The sequence below is a fragment of the Saccostrea cucullata genome, unplaced genomic scaffold (assembly GCF_032062105.1).
Source record: "Saccostrea cucullata isolate Sc308-1 unplaced genomic scaffold, CSIRO_AGI_Scuc_v1 ctg14728, whole genome shotgun sequence".
Lineage (NCBI taxonomy): Eukaryota > Metazoa > Mollusca > Bivalvia > Ostreida > Ostreidae > Saccostrea > Saccostrea cuccullata.
The window spans coordinates 1-14,235 of record NW_026918500.1 but is presented as its reverse complement, the minus strand read 5'-3'; the positions used below and the strand labels follow the sequence as shown (position 1 = coordinate 14,235).

The window sequence follows — 14,235 nt, the reverse complement described above, 5'->3', positions numbered from 1 at the left end:
TAGGTCTTTTTCAATTATCAGGAAATAAGGACCCCTGTAAAGGGATTAAATTCATTTAGAATCATATCAAAAGTCTGCCACTGCCAAATTTGATTTTTTGATTAAAATTTGACATTAAATATTAAAAAGAGAATACCAAAATAACTGCCCCCTTATCGCAATTTTCTAAGCGCCTGGGGCCGTTAATAGGGATTATACGGTATAAAAAAAAAAAAGAAAAATTAAGAAAGAAAAAAGAAAACTAAATTGAGCTCTTCTTTTTTACCTCTTCATAATAAATGCAGTCTGCTAGCAAAATATAATGGTAATAGTCTGCGATTGTGTCCTGACCCCAGGTCAAAGGTTGTGCTCTGGCTGAACCTTTTATTGCTGATTTGTTTTTCTCAATGTTCATTTCAATCAAAGGCACAAATTCTGGTAAATCTGTAATTGTGACCTCAGCTCTGGCGAGGATAAAAAGAGACAAAAATTAACAAGGAAGATAAGGAAATACTTAAGTTTTACGTGCTTTATAGTTTTACTGTCAGTGCCAAAAGATTAATACATTGTTAAATCAGGGACCTTCATACTAGTTCCCTGGTTCAATGATTCTCAGGAACGGTACTACAACCATTGACAATTCCAACAAACTTTTTAATAGCTGCAGTTATGTAGTTCTCTGGTTTAAAAAATTGGGATGGACAACCATAAGCTACAGTGCCACCCACTGAAAAAGTGTATATTTATTGTGCACCAACACAATTTATGTGCTGTTTTCTTGATATATTTCTCCCTAAAATATTTATGCTCCCATCTCAAAATTTTACATACTGTGTGTTTCTACCACATTCTTTTACTACTTCACAACAAAACATTTTCCAGAACCGTTGTTTAAAGCACTAATGGGCCTGAAATTGAGACCGTGGCATGGGAAATGTTGCCTATTTATACTGCCATATTAGGTGGCAATACAGTTTGGTCCAATGTGCTTTGTGCATGACTTGTACATGCAGTTTTATTGTGGATGTAGTAAAAGTGTATGTTATTGGAACAAGCAGTTAGTTATATTTTGAAATATGCAGTGAAAAAAATATACACTTTTTCAATGGGTGATACTGCTCTTACTGGTTGTCCATCCATTTTTTATGACCAGAGAACTACAGATCTGCAGCTAAGTTTTAACTGAACATTACTGTTGTAGGATTTTATGCTGAATGAGTGTTACTGAAATTATGATAAGACATGTATACATCCAGATGTATAACTGTACTAGCTTAACTGCTTTGTCACACAAACCCTCTTATAGTGTACGTTGCAAACCTATAAGAACTTGGGCATGCACCCCCCATCCCCCACCTCTAATTTTTTAAACCAATATTTATACAATAATAAACAAAGCAACTCTTTAATTAAGCCTCCTCGTCTGACAACCTTTTCCTGTCTTCTAATTTGCTTTCTTTAACCTCCAAATTGAAATAAATGTTACTCCATCCCTTTTGGAATCCGAGATTCCTCTGACTCAAACACTTGCTCTTTATCAGGTCCAGTCCAAAGACTATTTCTACCTACGTAGGTATTAATAGCTACCTAGGTATTTAAAGCTACCAAAAGTAGCTATTTTTACCTACTTTATATAATTTCTGCATTTTGCGACCAAAAGACCAAACGGCGCAACATGGTGAATACCGTATTTTTTGATACGGTCACACTAATGATGAATACGACAAAATTTTGGCCAAAAAATGATTACTTCCAGAATCGGCAATTTTACATTTGTTTCTATGCAAAATTGATAATATACGAAGTTTTCATTTTTTGGCCAAATTTGTGTCATAATCATCAACTGTATGAGGTTTGTGCTCACCATGTTGCGCCGTTCCTGCATTTGGCCACAAAATGCAAGTAAAGCAGAAAGTAGGTAAAAATAGCTACTTTGGGTAGCTTTAAATACCTAGGTAGCTATTAATATCTACGTAGGTAGAAATAGTCTTTGGACTGGACCTGTTTATTGACCTAGAAGACACATGTCACAATATAAGAAGCAGGGGTTAGAGTAAGGGGAATCTCAGATTACCCCCCTTTGAAATTCTTCCTAGACTATGGGTCTTGATCGTACAGTTTAATGAAATGTTTTGATTACAACATATGCATGGAATGTTACAAAGAAAATGTTTTAGATGTCTAGTTTAGTGGTATACCCTAAATGAGCAGCAATGAGTCCCACACAACCCGTCCCTGCTCCAAGTTCTAAGATTTTCTTGCCCTGTAACAGTTCACCATTCTTGAAATCGGGAGTTTCCATGTATTTCGACAAAACTAGTGCTGCATCCCATACAACACAACCAACGTCACCAACTTCAAGTTGGTGGATACAAAGGACTTCATCTGTATTCGTCTCTATTTCACGAACAAATGTGTTCTGCAAGGGGGCTGCCATGACAGTTAAATTTCCGAGCCCGAGGGTAAAAAAAAAAGGAGAACACATTCTAAACCATCTCTTTCAGAGTACATGAAATAAAATGACATTGTTAATGCTTTTTTCTAAATAGGGTTCTTACAATATATATTTATGGCGAAGGCAAGAACAAAAAATATTCTAACGAGATTTCGGGATCGATGATCAAAAATCTCGAAACGCGGTAAACATGAACAAGAATTTGAAGCAATGTCAAAAAATTTCTGTTGAGGTTCTTGATTTTTTCTCTCCAGATGTTTATAAGTATAGGTTTTGCCTTCTTTTTATCAAAATATTTTGTTTTTCGGTATCCCTCCTTTTCATGCCAGAGGACGAATTAGTGGTATAGTTAAAAAGTGAAATCTTAACAAATTATGTATCATTTGATTTATTCATCCACGTTAACAGTGATTAAATTAATTATTATAATTTTTTTCAGTCCCTGAAATATATCAATATTAAATGGAAAAAATTATAAAAATTACAATCATATTAAATTTCATAAATGTTATGTTTATTTCAGTTAATTTTTCCCGTTGAACGTGTCCGGATTCTGAACTTCAAAAATCATATATTTTCAATATATCTGATTTTCAGTTAAATGTTTTAGATTTTTTTTTCAAAGATCCAAATGAAATAATTGTAAATATGTTGCCGAAATTATTCAAGATCCGGGCTGTAATAAAAAAGAAATATAGTCATTAAAAAACACAATATTTTGAACTCTTTCAGCGAAGGCCAATCTTAGAATAAAAACTATCATCAATTTCATGTAATATTTGTTTATATCTATATAAAAACAGTTTTCAATGATTTGTTTTCATTTTAGTCACACTCCGGTAAACATGAACAAGAATTTGAACCAATGTCAAAAAGTTTCTGTTGAGGTTCTCGATTTTTTCTCTCCAGATGTGAACAGAAAAAGTCTTTTTATCAGTGGTATCCCTCACATGCCAGAGGACGAATTAGTGGTAGAGTTAAAAAAAATCTGAACAATTTATTTATCATTTGATTTGTTCATTATATTATACATGTTACAGTCCAGTCCAATACGAAAAATCGTAATATTACTAAAATTCGTAATATAAGCATCTTCTAAATCTTCTAAGAGTTACTTCCCTTTTCTCTGATACAACCTGCTTGTTATGTTTCATGAGAGATAATACGTCTCAGGTTTCATCAAATCATCGTGGATATGCATGCATTTTCTTTGTTTTGATGCATTTGAACCAATTACATGCAGAGTCAGAGCCTAGTGAAAGTTGTAAAGTAATTCACCTCTTTGTTGGAGATATCAGTTATTAGGGTAAACTACCAAAAATATAGGGAATTCAATTTGTCACTATGACAAGTTCTAGGATACATTGAAGTTTTATGGAAAATTGTTCCTATAAAATCATATAAGAATAATAATACAAAATGTTCACTCACCCATTACTATTGTTACTTTCTTCTTGCATTTTCATACTTTTCGATAGATGTCACTGACCAAAATGACCACGTGATACTAGTAACATTGGGGCAAAATGTATTTCTGATTACTTTTTTCTTTCAATGCTTAATTTTGTTAATGAAAATGGTGTAATATATCTTACAACATGCTATATTATGTCTTATTATTATATTCAAAAAATTGTAATATAAGAATAATATTACGATATTCTGTAATATTACGATTTTTCGTATTGGACTGGACTGTGTTATACATGTACTTTTAAAAATTATTATGATAATCAGATAATATATCAATATTATGAACATATTTATATTTTATACATGCATTTATCATATTAGATATAAATGTTATGTTTATTTCAATTAATTTTGAAGATTCTGAACTTCAAAAATAATCCACTGAGATATCAGATACATGTATGTGTAACGGGAAAGGAATTGTAGCGGTACCAGTTCGAAAACTCCGGTCATATACCAACTGAGCTATCTGGCCACCGGCGATCGAACCCGGCTGCCACATTTAATCTTTGGCGCTATATCCGTAATTCAGTTATATCCGTATAACGTCAATTCAAGGGCATAACCATTATAGCGAATTCGCAATATACATGTTTTCTCTACCAACTGGCTATTACCACCAAATATGTTACATATGTAAATATTACAAAACATATCTTCTCTTGTTAACTCTTAAGGTTTTATTATGAATTCATTGATATTTCATATACAAATGTTATAAAGGAAATGTAATTATTTTGTTTGTAGGAACACCTTTACTCCACATTTTCAAATTTCTTACACAGATATTCTTACAGCCAGAAAGTTCGTTCATAAAAGATCTAAATTTCATTATATTTAACCTAGCCATGTCAGCCAAGCGAGCAAAAGATGATCTTAATGGGAAGATAACTTTCCACAACACTGAATGCAAGGTAAATGAATAACCACTGAAAATTGCGTTATAACCATAAATTTTTACAAAAAAATGTTAACAATTTTGCTCCTTGGGCTTTGGTATCATTATCAAAAATTTGCTATATCCAACAAATGAATACAATCTTTATTGCCTTGGCTTTTAAAGAATAAAGTAGGATATTCAGTTTTACTGTATTTTGTCATGCATGCAATGTATATCTTAATAAATTCTATTTAAATGTGACCCATTATCATGTTGTTGCTAAAAATTAAAGAAAAAAGAGCTATATGGTAACAAAAAGTATAGTGTGAAATAAATTATTATCAATTTTATTTAAACAGATAGCATTTGCAAAGAGGAAGAAAGAGGTCTGTGAGAAAAAGCCTCTTCACTTCAGTAAATGTCAGGAAGTAGCCAATCATTTCCTGGGCTTCAATGGCTGGTCAGTGTCACACAAATATGTAAGTTACAGTTAATTTTATTTTATTTATCATTTTAATTATGTAAATGGCGCACTAAAAAATTAGTATATATGGCTATAAGATGTTGTGGTCTATATATTTTAGGACCGTTTTCAGAGCACCGATTGTATTCATGACGTATCTAAAATGTCTCGTTCAATACTTTGTAATATACACCAGCAGAGCGTCTGATTATCACTAAAATCGGAATTGTACATGGAATATTTCCTTCGTTTAGATTATGTACTAGAATTTTTTTTTACAGCTCTGTTCAATTATATTTATTAAAATTATATGTAATGATTTAAATAATAAACACTTGAAAGTAATACTCCACTATGTAATATGTTCTATATTTCTTAAAACTTTGATTATTTATTTCGAAACAAAACAAGTACAAGTTACTCATTGTGTATCCAGACACTTGCCCGAAATGCCTCCAAAGGCCAACTGACCCAAAACAACGAAGCTTTCGTTTGTTTAAAACGACGGAAACTTTTTCAAATGTGCAGAGGTCTCTGATGAACAGTCCAGACATTGACTCCTGATGTCCATGGCAACGATGTCTATTTTATATTTGTGTCTTAAAATGTTTTCCAAACAAATAAAAAGTTTCTTATTTAAGTTTTTTGCTCCGAGTTCTTAATCTGCAACTGCCCCAGGTCTATTCAGTAGAGAAATGTGCATGTAAGTTTGCATCCTTTTTAGTTTAGCTCTTCAACAACTTTTCAATAAAATTTAACTTAGGTGTTCTGTTTATCAATTTTTTTAATACTCTATTGTATGAACTCAAGTCTAAAACAATTCTCCAATATGACATTTTTCAGTACTGAGATGAAATTTAAAGAAAAAAACTTTCTTTTATAATTATAATATTATTCATTTTATTTTAAAAAACTGAAATTGGTTGTGTCAGAAATGGCATTTAAAAACCCTCAGAGACCCATCAAATTTACTTGAAATTGATCACAAAATAGCATGAAATATCAATTTTTCCCATGGACTCCACGGGGCATTGCCCCTGGACCCCAATGGGGGCATGGGAGGAGGATTTAATGTTGATGGGCCATTGGCCCATCAACATTAAAATCCAGAGTGATCCCTGTAGCTTTATTTAATGCTGTTTATATGCTATACTCTGTATATGTAGAGTAAACCGTCTCGATCATTATTTGTAATATACATATTGTAAAATTCAGACATATGCCTCTCTGATTGATAATACAGCTCTGATTTCATAGTTACAGCTAGTCTCTAAATACCTCTTCTGCTATTCAGGATGGTTTCTTATGTAAGATCACGAAGTGAGAATTGTTTTAAATATGACGATTGTTGTACAAGGAAGTAAAGAGTTAATTTTATATTTGTGTCTTAGTTAAAAGCATTGTCAATAACCCACAAGAAGAAAATCACCCAATTTTCAATATTTTATTTGCTTTTCTAGACAGACAGTGAAACCAATCCAACAGAAGACCACACATACAAAGTAAGAGAGGTGGCTGTTGTCAGACTTAATCTTAAGACTGATGGACTCCATGCCGAGGGACTGGGGGCATGGGAGGAGCTTTATAGTATCAGAGGTACTTATATGTTTAGGCTGGGTAGTAAGGATTCATGTGCATGTAGAGGCATAAGAGTACAATGTATCATTGTTGACATTGTAATGTAATGATGTCATGGAAGTTAGCAATTCTTCAATATGTAAAAGAAAAGGAGAAAATGTTATTGCTAATGGAATCAAACCTAGGAGCCTTGCTTAACATGTTGCTGCCAAAAGAGCTTATGATAAATACACCAAAAAAAAATAATCTATTTACCTGCATTCTGGTATATACAGTATGCCCTATCTTTAATTCAACGTTATGAAAATATTTGCAAAAATAATTATCATGAAATGATTTTGTATACATGTTATGTTGTATCCTAATTATCTATACATGGTCAATGGAATTTCACTTTCATATTTTGCATTTCTGCTTTGTAGATCCTGTAAGCAGAGGAAAAGCAATTTGCAAGTGCAAGAAATTGGCATACCAGCGAGCTGTAGAGAATGCCTTTTCCAAAGTCATCATTCTAGTGTTATCTAATGGAAAGATTGCAGTAGAAGTGGACACTACACAGCCAGAGTTATTGTTGACAGAAAAGGCACTGGATGATGAAAATGTTTTAAAGGTATTCTTTTTAACAAACTTGGCATAAATTGACTTTACATTTGTTCTGCAAGTGAACTGCCAGAATGACCTTGATTAAGGTTATGACTCTTAGGTCAGAGTAATCATTAGTTGTGCCATGTATGTTTCAATTTCTTAGAAGGTTACCTGAAATGACCAAGACAGGAAATATATATCTTATAGAAAATTAAACTTAAACTTGAATACATAACCTTAAAGGTAATTAAATAATCTGTTCACAAAATATAAATTTTTGTTTTGAAGTATGAACCTTTAATGTTAATCAAAGAGAGCTCTTAAAACATTTGTAGGCTGTATGCCTGCTGCCAATCCGTTAATGTAAAATTTTATAATACAAAAAAGTTTGAAAAAGATATTTTTAGCAAATAGATCACAGTCAAGTCACAAGGTCATTGACCTTGATGTCATTTGAAAAAAATTAATTAGTGGAGTAGGCATACCAAATATGGAGTCTCTATCTCTCATAGTTCAAAAGTTATAGCGAAGGTTTGAAAAAAGCTATTTTTAGCATATAGGTCACAGTCAAGGTCACAAGGTCATTGACCTTGATGTCATTTGAAAGAGCTTAATTAGTGGAGTAATGATACCAAATATGAAGTCTATATCTCTCATAGTTCAAAAGTTATGGCAAAGGTTAAAGTTGACAATAGACAGACAAACAAACAGACAGGACAAAAACAATATGCGTCCCTGATCTATGGATCTGGGCATATAATACCTTCAAATCAAATCAATGTTTATCAAAGCTTGTCCACCAGTGACCTTGAAAATGTCCATGAGACCTTGATCCTGCCAAGGTCAAGATAACCCTTACATCATAAGCAATGTTTTTTTAAGTTTGAGCACAATATAATGATGAAGGTATTTCCACGATACTAGATTTATGCAATTCTAAAAGTTTTTACATGGGGGATTAATATTCTTGTCACATATTTAGCATAAAGTACACATTTTTTGATATACAATTATGAGTTAACTTCCAAGAGATTTGCTTTTCAGAGATTTAGTCTTATGGATATTTGTTAAATACATGTACATTGTATACTAAGTAAATAAAGTATTTCTTATTCATTATGAGCAGATTAATGAAGTTGATGCTGACACTGTAATGTTTGAAGATGATGATATCACCCTCAGTGAAGTCCCAGAGGAGGATATTGATGCTGCAAATCTCCATATACTGCACGAGCTAGAGGAAGTTTGATTTTACCAATATCTAAACATACTGAGTTAGAGGAAGTCTGATGCTGCAAATCTTCGCATACTGTGTGAGTCAGAGAAAGTCTGATGATACCAATATCTCCACATACTGCTATCAATATCTCCACATACTGTATGAGTTAGCTAAAGCCTGAAGCTACCAATCTCCCAATTTAATACATGTATTGCTAATTTGGAGAAATCTTGGTGAAAAAAATATTGCTGAAACCTACGAAGTAGAGGAATATTAATGTTATCAGATTCCTCATAATTCAGACAGGAAATCTGATGCTGCCATTCTCAACATGAACCTTATATATAGGACTTAAATACTTTCATACTCCATGTTCTTAAATTAGAGGACTATATTGGCCATCGCCAAATAGTGCCATGAACGGCTGATTAATGAATTGAACTTAAAAGCTTACCTCCAAATGCCGCGTAAGGTAAAAGAAGTTTAATATTTTTAGTACTTGTGCAGTGCACTACTCATATATTACTGGAAGTCTTACACTTTTGAGCTTTATTTAGTGTATGATCTAATGTCTGTATATTTTTAATGCATAAAATAAATATAATAATTGTTGAATTCAAACTAATCAGAAGAAATGAAAAATGCTACTAGGATATTTTCCTAGTGTATCTAGTTGTTTGGTTTTGGTTAAAAGTGTCTGTCATTCTTTTCATGACATGTTTTACAGATTATAATTCATGCACTAATTTTTATGCAGCAAATTTAAATTCTTTTCTTCTGTTTGAATAAGAAGAAATGTAATGTATATTGGTACAACAGGATTTGGTTGAAAAAATCAAGCCTGATGGTGTGTATGATATTTTGTTATTTACTGCCAAAACGTTCTTACCTTCCAAATGCCTGCACATTTGATAAACTAGGTTTAAAATAAGTTTACATATTTTAACGTACTTCGTTAAGTATAGTGCACTAAAACTATATTTAACGTATATTACTAAGTGTATCTGTCTGTAATAAGCATTAACAATAGATTTTGTTGATAAACATAGATTCACGTTTGTAAACTATAGTCTACAATCGTAAACTATAGTTAAGAGTAGTTAATCATAGTTTCACAAATCGTGAAACTATAATTATCAGATTGTTAACTATCATAATAGTTAACGGTTTGTATATTTTAAATGCATAAAATAAATCGCATGATTGTTTTCAGTGTTAAGTATAGTTTACAAATTAATATGGTTTACAGTAAAATATAATGTAAAATTTACAGTCGGTAAACTATAGGATATTTTATCAACTGTGAAACTATGTTTAGCTCATTTTTGTGAATTTGGTGTGCCATAGATATCACCTATTCAAAAAGATGTTATCACTTATTCAAATAGGTGATATCACGTGTTTGAATTGATGATATTACAGAAATGAATTTTCATGCATTAAATCTTTTTCTGCATTGCTTTTAATTGGTGACTTTTGAATTTCTTACCAAATTGATTCTTTAACATCATTTTGATACATGAAAGATATGAAATAAATTTAAAAATATGGGTTCTTGAGGTTGCTTAAAATTTAATGCAAAACTGTAATCCATTATCTCCTAAACTGAAAGTACTATAGGCTTATTATATATCAAGAAGGGAGGGCATATTGCTTTGCTGCTGTCTGTCGGGGTTGGTGTGTCACTCCATTTAGTTTCCCCATTTTCTTCACAACCGTTGCAGATTGACCTTTTGGTATACAGGTATATCAGAAAATGTTTACTGTTTTGGGTAAAGGACAGGTTATGCCCCCCCACATTTCAGCAAAGGATATCGTAGTGTTATCACCTTGAAAATTAACCCCAAAAAGTTTGAAATGAAAGGTCTTGAAAAAAGTTAGCCATTACCCCCACTACTTGACCTTGGCCTACTTGACTTCTATTAATGATATCTGTGAAAGATTATTGATATGTTTCAGTCAAATGAACGTCAATTGTATGTAGGAAATAAAATTTTGCAGGCTTTTTTGTGGAAAATACTCGGCCCCCTATATTTATATATTAGGTGTAATATATGTATTAAACAATAGAAAAGTAGAGAACCATGAATTAGAGATAGAAGCAACATTATTGCATTCAGAACAATTTTTCCTCATTCCGTAAAGTACCATCCTTCATGTAACATTACATCATTAAAGTTCTAACTTTTATCTACATTTGTCAGAGACCGCATTAGAAAGATGCATCACGAAGTGGGTTGAGTAAATGAAATTTATAAATTGTTGGATACATAAGCATTTGATGGAAAAAGTAGGGAGAAAGGGTAGCGTTTTACGTTAAAAACAATATGTATTTAAGTTTTTCATACTTAGCTTTTCAAACAGTTTTTATCTAGTTGCAGTATAATTTAATGCATGAAGAAAGAAATCAGAGAAGCTAAACAAATTTTATTTATGCTTGCTAAATTGTCGACGATAAGGTCGCATTATAACTCAAAAGAAAATGGAATAAAATTTAAAAGAAACAGATGTTCTAACCGAATGACTGTCAGAAAGTTTAAATGTCGACCCCTGAGATATATGAAAGATCGTTTTGCAGAAAATCATTAAGCGATCATACAATGAAAAGAAAGGAAATCACCATTCTGTTAGTTTACATGCCTGAGTTTCTTTCAATATTACAGTGTACAATGTTTTCTCGATGTACAAACTTGGTTGTCAATTTGAATGACAAGGAGGGGTTACAATAAGGGTATTTAAAAATCAGTCAAACCCTTTTGTAATTTGGAAAAAAGAGAAATCTGAATATTTGCATTCATCTTTCATCATAGATAAAAATTCAGACTTTTTAAAATTGTACTGCCATGCCAAAAAATAGAAAATGGCTGGGAAATTACTAAAACAATTCGTGCATTTTTAAAGACAATGTAAGTTGGATAACGAAGATCGCCTTATGTTACATCTTCAACCAATCGTGTGTTGGAGACAATACAAATAAGGTTTATCAGTGAATATACCCGCTGTGTGTTTCATAAGGTTATTATCTCCAAATAAATCCCAGAATGGAATGTTCCTTATTGATTTCCAAATTTCCGGGTTACTAACCCCGATAACAGAAAAGAGAAAAATTAACTTGAACCTAGACAGGTAAGATATTTTGATAGAAGTTTTTCTTTTTTTTAACTTTTATTGTACGCTAAAGGCTAATTAAACCATTGTTTGTTAACTTCAACATTTATTCAAAAATGCCAAGGTATACTTTAAGTTTTGAAAATATCACAGTTATCTTAATTATTGATTTCTCAATCATTTTTCTATCGACATTTGACATCTGATAAATCTTGTTTAGATTACAAACACAGTCTGTTTTGTATGTGTATCACAGCGTTTTGTGGTGTAAAAACTTGTTCATCCATATACATATATCCTTTGATAGTGTTGATGTGCAAACATGCATTATGTTTGAATTCCTTTTAAATTCTTGAGAAAAGGTTTATTCAATCATAAATATTCATAGCCGGATTTCTTTTGGAGAAAAGGAATTCACAAGTCTATTGAAAGCGGTATTGAGATGGTTAATATTAATGGATGTCTGCATTTCAACTCCTAGGAGACGTGGATTGTTTGCTTTTACCTGAATTTCCTCGAGACTTGGAAAACTGAAAATGGATATGCTTTATTCTTTTTTTAGGTACGAAAACATTTATGTTCAAATTTGGCAAAGGAATTAAAATACCGGTTACATGTAAGTAAACCACTGCTGGGTTAGTTGGTAATTAAGGGTATCGACAAGTGCGACATTCATTCTGAACAAATTGGTGATTTGGTAGTTAAAAGTGTTTACAAAATGACACAATGAATTGGTAAAAATAAAATTTGATAATCTGTTATGTCCCGCCATGAAGATGACCGGGGCAAATAGTGTTTGTCCTGTCTGTTGTCCATCCTTCCGTCGCGCTTTGCGTTTAGCTCGGTTCATAGCATCTTCACCAGCCAAGGGTTTCTGATTCGCTACTCTCATAAGTTTATGAGGAGATAAGCGTATTAGAAGCCCTTGGCTAGCGAAGATGAGTTCAAAGCTAAGTTTCAAAGAAACTATTCAAAATATTTTTATCAAATTTTATTGAAACTTTAAAAAGTGGGAGGGTATATAGTAATCGGGATTTCCGTCCGTCTGTTACGTTATTGATTAGAGCTGTGGAACTGCATAAACATTTATTGACCTTTCCTTGACATTGACTTCACTTTTCTTAAATTAGTGTTTAGCTCAGCTTAAAGAAACCATTCAAGATAGATAGTGTAATCGAACTTTATATGTTGATACATACTAATGTAAGCTTTTCGACTGCATCAACATTTTTTACCTAAACCTTTCCTTTGACCTTACTTTTCAAAGTGTCTTGATCAGTTTTGAATGAATAATTGAAGATATTTTTATATAACTTCATATTCTGATACATACTGATGAGAGCTTTCAACTTCGATTACATTTTTTTACCTTGACTTTTCCTTTGACCTTGACCCCACTTTATAAATTAGTGTTTAAGGTTTAAAAAACACACATTCATGATACCAGCTATTTTTATCAAACTTCATGTGCTAATACATACTGATGTAAGCATTTCGACTACATCAACATTCTTTTTTACCTCAAGCTTTCCCATTCCCTTGACCTCTCATTTTTAAAATAAATGTTTAGCTCAGTTTTAAACAAATAATTCACCATATTTTATCAAACATAATATGTTGATACGTATGTGAGAGCTATTTAACTGCATCAAAAACTTTTCACCTTGCACTTTCCTGTGACCTTGTCGCCCCTCTCTATTTTCCCTAGTTTTAAAGAAACCAGTTTAAGATATTTTTACATAAACATGCACTTGTACTTATCTTGATGAAAATTTATCATCAATAGCCATTTTTTTTAAAATTTAGATTTCAGAATTCCAAGGAATTCTCATCAGACTACAAACACTCATACCAATTTTCATGTTGCATTAGTAATATACCAGTGGGGCATTCATGTCCTATGGACATATTTCTCTTTTGAAATTTTAAATAAGTTGGCAAAATTGCATGTAAATCAGAGTATATAGTTAAAAATTTCACGTATCTGCAAAACAGGATCCCTGATACTATAATTGTTAAATTGGCTTTCCATGTTAATCAATAGCTGGAGAAAATTCCCGGTTCCCTGATGACTGTCGAGACCTTTTGACAGTTTTATTCTATGATATGATTGCTATTTTCACTCAATGACCTGTTGTTTATAAGGTTTTGACACTGGTTTATTTACAAACTGTTTTGCATCCATTATGAGATTACTGGATAACATGCTATAATTTCTTTGTATTTGGATATTGACTCTTCAAGTGTCAAATGACAACCCACACGATTCTACGAAATGCAAACAGGAACCCCAGAACTTACCTATATAAACAAGCAGCTAAATGGACAAAAATTTTCGAGTGGTGTAAAACATACATTTTTTTCAGAATGCTTTGCTGATAGAGGTAGAGCTCACTCACCAAAACACATGAAATACCTTTATTTTGGAACATTTTGAGTAAATTCCTCATTTTCAAAGTTTATATAATAATTTTGTCTTGTTTGAATGAAAAAAT

At 32.0% G+C, this 14,235-nt stretch overlaps 2 protein-coding genes across 2 annotated transcripts; one reads left to right on the top strand and one right to left on the bottom strand.

Moving 5' to 3' along the window:
* Window positions 1-218: 218 nt before the first annotated feature.
* On the bottom strand, window positions 219-2,428 carry LOC134267248 (protein N-lysine methyltransferase METTL21D-like). The gene is made up of 2 exons (XM_062749469.1): window positions 2,178-2,428; window positions 219-443 (listed from the first exon to the last, which is right to left on the bottom strand). The coding sequence occupies exons 1-2, from the start codon at window positions 2,414-2,416 to the stop codon at window positions 242-244; spliced, it is 441 nt and encodes a 146-aa protein (XP_062605453.1). The 5' UTR covers window positions 2,417-2,428; the 3' UTR covers window positions 219-241.
* Window positions 2,429-4,753: 2,325 nt separating this feature from the next.
* Window positions 4,754-8,699, top strand: LOC134267238 (RAD52 motif-containing protein 1-like). Its single transcript, XM_062749463.1, has 5 exons — window positions 4,754-4,821; window positions 5,147-5,266; window positions 6,711-6,846; window positions 7,251-7,438; window positions 8,540-8,699. The coding sequence occupies exons 1-5, from the start codon at window positions 4,756-4,758 to the stop codon at window positions 8,660-8,662; spliced, it is 633 nt and encodes a 210-aa protein (XP_062605447.1). The 5' UTR covers window positions 4,754-4,755; the 3' UTR covers window positions 8,663-8,699.
* Window positions 8,700-14,235: the final 5,536 nt, after the last annotated feature.